This window comes from Amblyomma maculatum, unplaced genomic scaffold (genome assembly GCF_055883805.1).
Source record: "Amblyomma maculatum isolate TAMU_Amacu unplaced genomic scaffold, ASM5588380v1 scaffold_14, whole genome shotgun sequence".
Lineage (NCBI taxonomy): Eukaryota > Metazoa > Arthropoda > Arachnida > Ixodida > Ixodidae > Amblyomma > Amblyomma maculatum.
In genome coordinates this window covers 75995-88937 of record NW_028146739.1, presented here as the reverse complement: position 1 = coordinate 88937, position 12943 = coordinate 75995, and the positions used below count along the sequence as shown (strand labels likewise).

Sequence of the window (12943 nt, the reverse complement as noted above, 5' to 3'; positions counted from 1 at the left end):
AATTCTCCGGCGGATCAAAACAAATCGGCGTGTCGATGAAGTTGCATAAATAGGTTTGGGGTGCAACCTGATGCCGGTGAACACCTCCAGCAATGCACTCCCTCACCAGAACAGGAGCTGGCCACCCTGGTGCAGTAAATGGCCACAACCTCCCATAAAACCCCAGCCCTCAATCACCAGCGGCTGCTGAGCAACTGACCACGGCGGCCGTCAAACCTGTGACGCAGCAGGGGGTGTTAAGAATCTTTGGCCTCGCTGGACAGGCCACCATTGAAAACTGAAAACTGGCTAAACTGGAAACTGACCCTGGCAACATTTAACGCTAGAACCGTAGCTAGTAAAGCTAGCTTAGCAGTGCTGTTAGAGGAACTAGAGGGTATGAAATGGGATGTCATAGGGCTTAGTGAGGTTAGGAGGCCGAATGAGGCATATACTGTACTAAAGGACGGGTATGCACTGTGTTATCGAAGTTTGCTACAGAGGCAATAACTAGGAGTAGGTTTTCTTATCAATAGGGATATAGCTGGTAATATAAATAAATTCTATAGCATTAATAAGAGGATGGTAGGCATCATAATTAAGCTTAATAAGCGGTATAAACTGAAGGTTGTATAGGCCTACGCACCTACATGTAGTCATGATGACCAGGCAGTTTAATGCTTCAACAAAGCTGTAGAACCGGTAATACAGAAAGATGCAGTGCACTGTACTAATGGGTAGCTTCAGTGCCAAGGTAGAAAAAAAGCAGGCATGAGACCAGGCAGTGGGCGTCTATAGCATTGATTCTAGAAATAGCAGGGGGGGAGTTACTAGTTGAGTTTGCAAAGCGCAATAACTTAACAATCATGACTACCTTCAGCAAACGGAAGAACCGGAAGTGGATGTGGAAAACTCCTAACGGGGAGACTAAAAATGAAATTGACTTCATACTGTGTTCTAACTCCTCTACTATGCAAGATGTAGAGGTAATTGGAAAAGTGCGATGCAGTGACCACAGTATGGTGAGGTCTCGAATTAGTCTAAATCTGAAAAGAGAACGATACAGATTAGTAAGAAAGAAGTTATCAACAAATTAGTGGTAAGGGGGAGTGCAGAACAGTTCAGGATCTCGCTACAGAATAGATGTTCAGCTCTAACTAAGGATGACATTAGCCTAGAAGCAATGAACAATAATCTCAGAGATCATTACTGAGTGCACAGTAGAAGAAAACGGTAGGATAGTTAGAGATGATACCGGTAAGCTGTCTAAGGAGACTAAAGATCTGATTAGAAACATCAAAGTATGAAAGCTTCCAATCTAACAGACCAGATAGAATTGGCAGATACCAAAGCTAATCAATAAGCATGAAGTGGCCGATATAAGGAAGTATAACAGGGAGAAATTTGAGCATGCTGTAAAGATACCTTAAAGTGATGAAGAAATAATGGGCATAGGCAAAAATCAGATGCATATATTGAAGGACAAAGCGGGCAACATCATCACAAATATGGACAAGGTAGTCAAATTCGCCGAGGAATTCTATACTAATCTCTACAGTAGCCAGAGTAGTCAGGACAACAATGAGATTGGCACTAAGGAAAAGCAGTCAGACGTTCCGCCAGTGACGAAGGATGGGGTTAAGAAAACGTTAGAAACTATGGAAAGGAGGAAAGCAGCTGGAGAGGATCAAGTAAGTGTAGATTTGTTGAAAGACGAGGGGGGGGGGGGGGGGGGGGGGATATCGTGCTAGGAAAACTGGCCATCCTGTATATGCAGTGCCTGGTGTCCGACGGTCAAAATCACGGAAGAACATAAACATTATCATAGCTTATAAGAAAGGGAATGCTATGGACCTTAAAAATTACAGATCAGTTTACTGTCTGTTACGTATAAAGTATTTACTAAGGTAATCACTAATATAATCAAGACAACCTCAGACTACAATCAACCAGGTGATAGAAAAATGCTCAGAATATAACCAGCACTTATACATAGCATTCATTGATTAGGAAAAAAAGCATTAGACTCAGTAGAAACCATGGTGGCCATGCAGGCATTGCAAAATCGGTGTAGACGAGCCATACGTGAACGTACTGGAAGACATCTATAGGGGCTGCACAGCAACCATAGTTCTTCACAAGGAAAGTAACAAAATTCCCATAAAGAAAGGTGTTTGGCAAGGAGACACGATCTCCCCAGTACTTTTAACAGCTTGCTTGGAGGAAGTATTCAGAAACTTGGAATGGGAGCAGTTAGGGATAAGGGTTGATGTGGAATACCTCAGTAATCTACGATTTGCTGATGACATTGCCTTGCTAAGTAACTCTGCGGGTGAACTGCAAAGCATGATTGATGACCTAGACAGGAAAAGTAGAAAGCTGGGCTTGAAAATCAATACGCAGAAGACTAAGGCGATGTTTAACAGCCTCGGTAATGAACAGCAGTTTACGTTAAGTAGCGAAGCACTGGAAGTAGTAGGCAAATATGTCTACTTAGGACAGGTAGTAACCACAGATTCGGACCATGAAAGGGAAATAACAAGGAGAGTAAGATTGGGATGGAGCGCATTTGGCAAGCACTCGCAGATTATGACTAGCAGCTTACCCGTATCGCTTGTGGGATTCGGGCTTTGCGCAGCTGCCGCCCATTCCCCTGTTGTTTTCCTCTTTCTCCCGCCTCACGGCAGAGAGGTGTCCGGACGGCTTATCACTGTTGCTCAGCCACAGCTCCGCCCCGGCGTCCCAATGGCTTTTATCATTGGCACCTTTTGGCAGGAACACGGCACCGCTTCGATGGCTGCTCTCGTGTGACCGTCTGAATGGGGCCTAGAGAGAGATCTTTCCGAGACAGCGCAAAGTGTTCATCAGCCTATGTCTGCACAGACCAGTGTGTACGCGAGTTCGCTCGCTCTGGGTCGTACCTGAGAGCGCAGATCGTGATCCAACGATCCGCGACAGGCGTACTTTTGCGGTGGTTGCCCACTCTCTCTCAAAGAAACTCTGGTCACTTAGAGCTAGAGATCACAGCACACCCTTGCATACTTGTGGTGCACATTCCTTGTCACTTCATGCGTGCAGTGGAGCCTTGCTCCTCGCGCACTCCCAGGGCGCGCTGACTGAGTGTTTGTGTACCACAGCGTTAAATAAATGTCTCCTTTGGAAACTAGGAGGGTTGTGTCTTTGCAAGGAAGCACTCTCCTTTTTGTGGAGGTTGAGTGCACACTGCATCGTTTCAGTGTATGTGTGGTGAAAGCTGATCGGGGCCTCGGCTTGCGCGACACTTGAACCCACTGTGGTTGGTGGCCTATGCCCACGTAGAAACCATACGCTCAAGAGGAAAGTATACAACAGTTTCATCTTACCTGTACTAGCCTATGGGGCTGAAATATGGAGGCTAACGAAGAGGATTCTACTTCAGTTGAGGACAACACAGAGGACTATAGAGCGAAAAATGGTAGGGGTAACGTTAAGAGAAGAAAGAATGCAGAATATGTAAGAGAAATAACTCAAGTTACTGACATTCTAGTGGAAATTAAGAAGAAGAAATGGACATGGGCAGGACATGTAGTGTGAACAGAGGATAACCGATGGTCGCTGAGGGCAACAAACTGGATTCCAAGGGAAGGAAAGCGTAGCAGGGGGCGGCAGAAAGTTAGGTGGGCGGATGAGATTAAGAAGTTCGCAGGGGTCAAGTGGATGCAGCTAGCACAGAACCGGGTTAAGTGGAGAAATATGGGAGAGGCCTTCGCCCTGCAGTGGGTATAATCAGGCTGATGATGATGATGACTGCCATTCTAGAGGAAATCAAGAAGAAATGGGCATGGGCTGGGCATGAAGTATGAAGAGAGGATAACCGATGGTCGCTTAGGGTAACAAACTGAATTCCAAGGAAAGGAAAGCGTAGCAAGAGGCGACGAAATTTAGGTGGGCGGATGAGGTTAAGAAGTTTGCAGGGGTCATGTGGATGTAGCTAGCATAAGAGTGGGTTAATTGGAGGATGATGGGAGAGGCCTTCACCCTGCAGTGGGTATAGTCAAGCTGATGATGGTGGTGATGATGATGATAGCAGCTTTGGCCTAGCAGCCATGAGGCTCTTTTGCTGATTGTCAAGGTCGAAGAAGCTATGTTGGTAAACAGCATCAATGCAGCCATGAAGCAAAGATTTACAAACTATTCCAAAGCAAATAAATGTAAGAAAGCTACGAGGTAGGTGTGTTCAGTGCACCAAGCAAATGCAATATGCATGTGAAAACTATAATAATACTTTTGCTTTAAGATATACTCTTTTTGCTTATGTTAGCCGTAGGAAGACTACATCAAACTATGGTCTGGTTAGCAAACGGGAATGTGGTACCCTGCTTATAAGGAACCTGTCATATAAGGGACAAAAACTGCTCCCCAGTGCATCCTTTAAAAAGAGATTCAACTGTAGTGCACTGCACTGTCAAGCCATTCATACAAATGGGTATCATCGTTTTGTATACTTCGGTCATTTGCATCTACTGGGTCAAGTATAATCATGAGTAAAGCAACTCTGAAAAATTGCACTTTCCTCACGATTAATGTGAGGGTTGGTGCCTTAGATTCCACTCTCATAAGTTTCATGGGACATTTAAAAATGTTTCCCGATACCAGTGACCAAATCCAAAATCGTAGCATGCTTTTTTAGGGGGGTTTTTTTGTATACTTAATGGCACTCCCATGACAACATTATCGCACTCAGCTGTCAGCTTTTCTTCAGTACATGCATATCCAGTCACAGTCAGAGTAGCTGTCAAAAACAAATACCACATCGTCAGCAATGTCACAACTGCCTCAAGAGGCAGCTTTTTTTTCTTGATGCACAGTCTCCTTTGGTGTTCTTTGTTTGCGACACCATTTTGAGACTAAAAATATTTGAATGCGTTCTTTTCATGGACTGTTGTTGCGCCCGAGTTTTAAAGTGCAATCAAAGCAATTGTCTTCCATAACTCATCTTTGACAATGCAACTTGGAGACTCATCATTGCCATATTGGTACAATTGCCCGTGACAAGTATAGCCCAGCCGACATTGGAGGACATTGGAGTTTCGTACGCAAACTTGCATACGAAGCTTTCATTCGCCCGAAGCTCGAATACGCATCCGCAATTTGGTCCCCTCATCAGATGTTCCTAATTAAAGAAATTGAATCCATCCAGAATCGTGCTGCCCGTTTTATATCTTCAAATTATGTCTATCGTTTCAGCATCAGCACTATTAAGACATCTCTAGGTATCAGCCCTTAAGCCCTATGATGCAACATTTCTCGCCTATGCCTGTTCCATAACCTGTACCACAACTTCCACCATCTCCGTGATTCTCTACTAGTTTCACCATTGCACACATCATCTCGTCTGTTCAACTTCATGAGCATCCAGCGCTTACATGGATCTACTAACGCCTTCAATAAGTTTTTCTACCAGGCGCAATTCAAGAATGGAACCAGCTTCCCGAACACATTGTAACTGAACGTGACCCTACTAGATTTAAAGAACACGTGACATGTCATTTCGCTTCATAACTGATTGTTTCCTCTTCCTTTTTATTTGCAGTGCCTCCCTCATTTGAATTGTTGTATTTGAGCATTTTGACTTTTTGTACCTATGTTTAGACCATGAACAGTTGTTATCTTTATGTGTTACCTCCCCCCTCCTCTTATGTAATACCCCACCCGGGGCCTTTAAGGGTATAATAAATGATGAATGATGATGATGATGAAGGGTTAAACTTATGCACTAGAATTTACTGAATTTATGAATGTATTTGCAGAAAAATTTCTATCCAGGTACGTGTTAAATTGAACTGCACTCTAACTGTAAGTGACATTTTTATTGCTCACAAATTGGAGCTTATACACTGAGAAATCGCCAAAAAGCTTTTATCATACAAGTTCGTTGTCTGTAACTTAGCACATGGAACTGTGCACAGCTGGGGTCATCCTAACTGAGATTATAATCTTCTGATGTTCTGGCTGATAATTTGCATGCTGAACTGTTTCTTTTCTATGAGAATTACCTGAAATAAATGCTTTTTTTTTTTGTTGCCCTTCCCACAGATATTGCCTACTGCCGTGCTGGCCTTAGAGGGCAGTGGTACATGTATGATGACGCATCTGTAACTGAGGTCACTCTAACGGAGTCCGATGTGAGTATTGCACTGTTGTTCATAATCTTTCTCATCTACTCCTTTCTGTGGGAAAATTGTGATTACTGCAATGTTTTTATTTTTTTTAAGCGGCATCATGCACTTGTTATCTCTATTCAACACCTCATTGCTCTCTATGAGTGGGCAAATATGAGCACATAAATTAACTGGTAATCACTCGATGTGATATAACAGAGCTGTGCTGGCAGCTTGCACCTTCTCTTTTCTGCTGGGATAGCCACCCCATTGCGTCTTTGAACTAATTTCACTCTCTTTTTTTCGTTCCGCAAATGCATTGCTGGGTGGAAACCTCTGGAGGGCTGTATCAACCAAAGGATGAAGCCGGTTTTTGGAAAGGATACCATACTATCGATCATATTCATACTATCAAACAGGTGATAGAAAAATGCTCGGAATATAACCAGCCCTTATACATACCATTCATTGATTACGAAAAAGCATTTGACTCAGTAGAAACCTCGGCGGTCGTGCAAGCATTGCAAAATCAGGGTGTAAACAAGCCATATGTGAAAGTATTGGAAGATATCTATAGTGGCTGCACAGCAACCATAGTTCTGCATAAAGAAAGCAATAAAATTGTCATAAGGAAAGACGTTACACAAGGAGACACAATCTCTGCAGTACTTTTCACAGCTTGCTCAGAGAAGTATTCAGGGACTTAGAATGGGAGCAGTTAGGGATAAAGGTTGATGGAGATTACCTTAGTAATCTGTGGTCTTTGCCCGGGTGGTGCAGTGGTTATGGCACTCAACTACTGTTCCCAAGAATCAGATCAATCAAATGAAATTGTTTATTTTCACCAGGTGCTTGCTGGAATTGGAACGCCTGGGCTAAAAGCTGCTCGAGGTAGCTTGACGAGGCCCAGGTGGCCATTACAAAAAAAAAAAAAAAGGTAGGGCGTGGGGAGCGTGAAAACGCTTCGATCAAACAGAACAACGAAAACCGACATGTTTACACGTGTGCTACACAGGCGTTCAAACCCCAACTTATAAAGTACATAATACATAATGCATAATACAGTTGAACCCGGATATATCGAATTTTGGTTATATCGAACTCACGGAATATCCTCTTGAAAATCACATGTAAAAGTATAGGAAAGCCGCATCATATATCGAACTCAATTTCGCGGGTCGTTCGATATATCGAACTCCGCACCACGCACTGAAAAGTGTGCCTTCCCCAAAGACGATCGCATCACCCTCGGCCGTTTGCCGCGTGACGTTTTCAAGCCACGCGTGGAAGGAATGAGAGGGGGGGGGGGGTATGCAATTAGCACATTGCATTCCCACTGCATGCGCTTCTTTTAGTCATTTCATAGCTGACTGACCTACTGTTTATTTGCTGAGGTGGTAATTCCCCAAAGGCGCTAGCATCTGCGGTTATCGTTTCCCGCGCGCCAGCACGTGACATTTGTAAGCCATGTGCGTGAATGAACCAGAGAGAACCGGCGGGAACGAGAGGGGAAAAACGCGATAGAGCAAAGTGCAAGGGTGTGCCTATTCTTTTGCCGAGCTATCACTCTCCTTCCTCTCTCCCGGCCTTCGATCGCAGTAGCACGCGCTACGCATGCGCCAAGCCAGCTCGGCTCGGTCTCAGACAACATCGGACGCTTTCTCTAGCGTGTGTTGCGAACCCTCTGCGCGCGGCTGACGTGGCTATGGCGCCTGCAGATCTTTTTTTTTCTTTCTTTTTTTGCGAGAGTCGTCTATTCTTACCATTGTGCTGTACGCGCGGCGTAGCGTAAGATATGGCGTTACGAAGCGGCATTTTTTTTTTTTTTTTTTGCTGGAGTCGTTTATTTTTGCATGTATGAATCAACGAAAGCACGCAGTCAGCTGCGATCATGACACCGGCTTTTAGCATTTCTCGCTTCACACAGCATTTGCAGCTACTGTATCACGCTTTCCAGTGATTTTGTGGCAGTGGACTACGCCCGCCCCAAGCGCGGCGTGATAAATCGAACCAGGCTTGTGCAATCAAGCCATCATGGGCACTCTGCCAAGTTCGCTCTCTGCCGCCACAGGAGCTATCAAAAGATAAACACGCCGCGACGTTATCGCTGCGCAGCATCTTGGCACGCTGCCAAGAAATGAGCTGTGGATGAGACGACCGAAACGGAGTGCGACATGCAAGCGAAAACGCTGGCGATTTCTGCCGCGGCGACACAGAAACCTTGTTTTGAGCTGCCGCGGCATCCAACAAGTTGGAAATGTTTTGCTCTATCGCTGCCGCTCGTCGCTGAGATCGCTTAATCGCTTGCATGTGAGCGAGCTGGCCTTAACGCTTTTTTTTTTCCAGATTCTCGAGTGCAAAAGTGGAGGGTGGGCTCATTATGCGAGTGAGTTGATTACACGACAAATACGGTATTGTTTTTTCGCATCGTAAATGCCATCCCAAGCCGATTTCTGTATATCGAATTATCGATATATCGAACTATTTCGCGATCGCCGTCGAGTTCGATATATGCGGGTTCGACTGTATTACAGATAAAATATTCCAAATACATAAATGCTGATACTACTTGAAAAAGCAGACACTTGTCGGTTATACAGTATTTAAAACAGCACAGCACATATGTAAGATAAGGAAAAAGCAACAAGTTATAGAAAACAAGCACATTAAAATGTATGATAGGTTCACCAACTTCAACAAATGTATTGTATAAGACCAACACAGAGTACAGCAGAGAACAACAACATTGCTCATGCGATTTTTATTCTTACATGTTAAGAACCCAAGCAAAAAAAAGTGTGTGGCAAAAGGTAGGGCCGACCTTTCTCGCCGACCAAAAAGTGGCCGGCCGACCTTCGGCACCCGAATGAGGGCCGGCGTCGGGGATTGACACTGACCTAACGTCGGCCGATTTTCGGCAATCAACTACGGCCCGACCTTTTGGCCCGACATGATCGACCACCTGCCGCACGTGGGCCTGCCGTCTGCCAGCGTTACTGAATGGTCGGCCGCTCGTCTGCCCTAGCATTTTGCTGACGAAAGACCGTACGTCAGCCTGTTGCTTCCCGACGCCGGTTAGTGGCCGGCATCGCCCCTCGTTATTGATATAAACAGCGCGAACACGAAAACAAGGGACAAGGGACAAGAAAGCCACAGTACATGCGCTGACTCACAACTAAGCCTAAGCCGTTTACTCCAAGGCCCAGAAAAACAAACATGAAGAAAACGAAACAGTCACGTGAAAAACCCCTGGGTTCACCTGCTGCATAAAAATTACTTTAAAAAATCACTTAAAAAAGACACCTCTTTGCTTGAAAGAGCAAGAGACGTCTTGCTGACACACTTATTCCCCGTTGAAATAAAATACGCTTCCACTATCTCGTTATCTTCTCTTTGTGGCGATATAAAATCTTAACACTGTCAAACTTAGGAGTGCATTTCTTCTTCTCCTTCTTCATTATTTCACATGACTGGCAATGGGATACTAGAAACGTTTTGTCCTTTCCAATTTCCAAGTTGTTACAGTGTTCCTGTAGTCTCTTATTAATACACCGTCCGGTTTGTCCTATATAACTGGCTCCACAAGAGAGTGGAAGCCTATACACAACACCTGTCTTGCATCCAACATAGGGGTTTCTATGTTTCACCCCACATTCTTGCTTCTTCTCTTCTCTTTCCCTTTGAACAGCCGGGCAGATCCTCTTCATCTTGAGCGGGGCGGTCAGTGCGACGTCCACATTATACCTCTTGCCTACATTTTTGAGGCCATGCGAAATCCTGTGCACATACGGTACCATGGCAACCTTCCTCTTCCTCTCACCCATGCTAGGCAGGGATTTCAGTCTGTGCGTTCTTTTAAGGTTCTTCAGTATCCGGCAACTGGCCTCAATAATAACTGACTCGCGATAACCGGCCTTTGCAATTCTCTTCACTTGTCTTTCAAAACTCCTGCCCATGCCGTGGTAACAAGATTTCGTCAACGCACTTAATAAGCAAGTGTTTATCATCCCATTCTTCACTAATTTGGAATGTCCTGAATTGGAGCCTAGCAACGGCTTCATCGATCTCGGGTTGTATTCCCAACAAACATGATCATCACCGAATTGAATCAAAATATCTAAATACTGTAACTGATCGTCTACTGGTTTCTCAACAGTAAATTCCAGGCCGGATCCACACTCAGTAAAAACATCCATAATGTCCTTCATTCTTTGATTGAATCCCTCACGGTCTGTTAATACTAAAAAGTCGTTCACATACCTGAAGGTGGAATAATGCAAGCCCTCCAAGTTATCCTTCAGGTGTCTGTCCTCGTGCAGGTATCATGCCATGCATTTAATATATCGTGGCCCATGCATATATAACGGGGTAGCACATACAAATGCTGCTTTTCTGATGCCATGAAGAAACAAAAGCTGCAGTATTTGGTGAAAAATTTATTTGTCAACAGCGTTCAGAAAAAGCTCGCAATTTGCTTTTTAATAAGCGTGGATATATGACTGCGCGTGTGCCACATATGGAAGATGGGCTTGAGGCTTGGTCTCCTTCTTTTGGCAGCCTGTCGATCACTTGATGTCTGCGACTGGTCGGATCTGCGGCAGGTTCCATCTTGGTCAGCTGTATGAAGAAAAGTGTTTTAATTAAATATTTCCTTTTCGCCTAGACTTTTACATTGCAGGCAAATATAGGGTGAAAAGGTAGAAAAAATAATGTCTGCTCACTGCCACCAACTGCACTATCACATCAATATATTTTATGCGCTTGACTTCATGCGACCCTACTGAAAACGCATTAGCGCAAAGCCGCAATAGGTAATCAGGATCCGTGAATCCGCGAGAAAGGCGCGATCACTTTGTTTTGCTGGAGTCATGATGTTGCAATTTGCAACCGTAGCGCACTCAAACCTTATCCTCCCGAAGCGCGTTCTTGCATGCTAATGCTGCAATTTAATAATTCTAGCAAAACCAAGTGTCCGCGCTTGTCATAGAGCGTGTATGAGGGATTCCAACGCGGCAGAACAAAGAGTTTCCGCGATATTTACATGAAACCTACAATAAGTTTATTCCGTAGAATACAGCTTAATTTTCTCAAACTAGATGGAACTTTTACAGCAAAAGCGACCGGATATTTAACGATAAGTCATCTGATTTATTTTCGTTATTTAACAACCGAGCATTATTTTAAAAATTGTCTCATCAGCCAAGACAGCTATTTAGACAGCCCAACTCTTAGAAGCTTATAGAACCCGTTCTAAATTTTTTAAGCTTGAAACAAGTTAGCTGAACACCTCATGAGCATGTAAGCACCAGGAAATAATCTGCACGATGAAAATACAACTGCTTGCCCAGAAAGCAAGCGCACAGAGCAAAATCAATGTGAAACGGCTCAGATCTGTGTGCATCACATATATAATTCCAAAATCCACAAAATGAACGCACTGGCTCGCTTACCTTGCTAGCATACCGCATCACTCAATCATCAATTTTCACGTATATACATCATTACAGCAACAAAAAAAAATAATAAACGCGGCATAAATCTTGTACTCAGTCCTGGCACGAGCTTGCTTGGCAGTAGCGATGATGCTAGTACAGCTTCTGATCGCTCCTATGGCGAGGGGTGCTGCAATATTTATATCAGTGATAGCATTTGACATTTAACTGGGTTGCATGCGTCCCATCGATGTGAGTCGGATAATCGAATTTTCCGAACAAAATCAGCGCTAATACCTGTCCGGCAAGTGCACCGCCATGAAGAAGCGAAAGACCAGCGTTTTAGTGTAGAGGAGACCAAGGACTTCGGGCTTCGGCGAAACGAGCTTCCACTGTCGAAGCCAGTTTCCAGATCAGCTGATATCGCCTCCCTGCACGATCAGCGCAAGGCGCGCATACCAATTACAAAATATGCATTTACAGTAACAAGATGCGCATAAGTCTCAAAACAATACATAATTAGTTGCAGTACATTATCGTATAGAAGAAAATCGGCGATAATTTGACTTACCTGGTCGGTATACATGTCAGTGCATGCACTTCGATGTGAAGAAGTGAAAGACGGGCGTTTTGGGGCAGAGGAGATCGGACCTCGGACTGCAGCGAAAAGAGCTAATTCCACCGCCGCAGCATTGTTTCCAAGTCGGCTCAGCACGTCTTCCTGCGCAATCAGAGCGAAATGCGCACACATCGATTATAAAAAAAAAAAAATGTACGTAGTAATAAGATGCGCATATATATACGCGCTCCAGAAACAGTTGCAGTATATTGTCGTATCGAACAAAATATGTGCTAATTGGACTTACCTGATCGGTATAGTGAGTGTCCCTCCGTATTAAAAGGCGAGCATTTTGGGACAGGAGATGCCCAAGGACCCAGACTGCAGCAAAATGAGCCAATTCTGCCACCGCAGCCAGCCGCAGCCTTGTTTCCAAACGGCTCAGCAAGTCTTCCTGCGCGATCAGCGCCCACGCCAATTATATATATGTATATATATATATATATATATATATATATGAAGAAAGATGCAAGGAGTATATAACAAGACGAACATATGCTCCAAAACAATACATTATTATGTTCAGTATAATATCGAATCTAGCAAAAAGCTCCTCTGATCAAGACCGAAAGATCATGTACTTACGCATGTTTTGGTGAACTTCGGCACGAAGAATCTGTACAGAGCGGCTGCAATCATCAGCTGCATATATGGGCTGTTCTTTTCAAACGCTGACTGCTGCAGGAGGTTGAGACAGATTGAATTTGCGCGAAATAAAAGCGGACGATAAAATTAGGCAGTAGGCATCGCGCGCGCCCACACGGACTCACGGA

At 44.3% G+C, this 12943-nt stretch overlaps 1 protein-coding gene and 1 long non-coding RNA gene across 6 annotated transcripts in view; one reads left to right on the top strand and one right to left on the bottom strand.

Moving 5' to 3' along the window:
* Positions 1–12943, top strand: part of LOC146172058 (ubiquitin carboxyl-terminal hydrolase 8-like) — a 469773-nt gene that overhangs the window by 429527 nt on the left and 27303 nt on the right. For all 5 annotated transcript variants that reach the window (XM_084586092.1, XM_084586094.1, XM_084586091.1 and 2 more), the window contains one exon: positions 6055–6143. In XM_084586092.1, the coding sequence (XP_084442218.1) occupies positions 6055–6143 (89 nt within the window). The remainder of the gene's footprint in view (positions 1–6054; positions 6144–12943) is intronic.
* Positions 10081–12418, bottom strand: LOC146172059 (uncharacterized). Its single transcript, XR_014702624.1, has 3 exons — positions 12123–12418; positions 11849–11982; positions 10081–10736 (listed from the first exon to the last, which is right to left on the bottom strand). It is a non-coding gene; the product is annotated as an uncharacterized LOC146172059 (long non-coding RNA).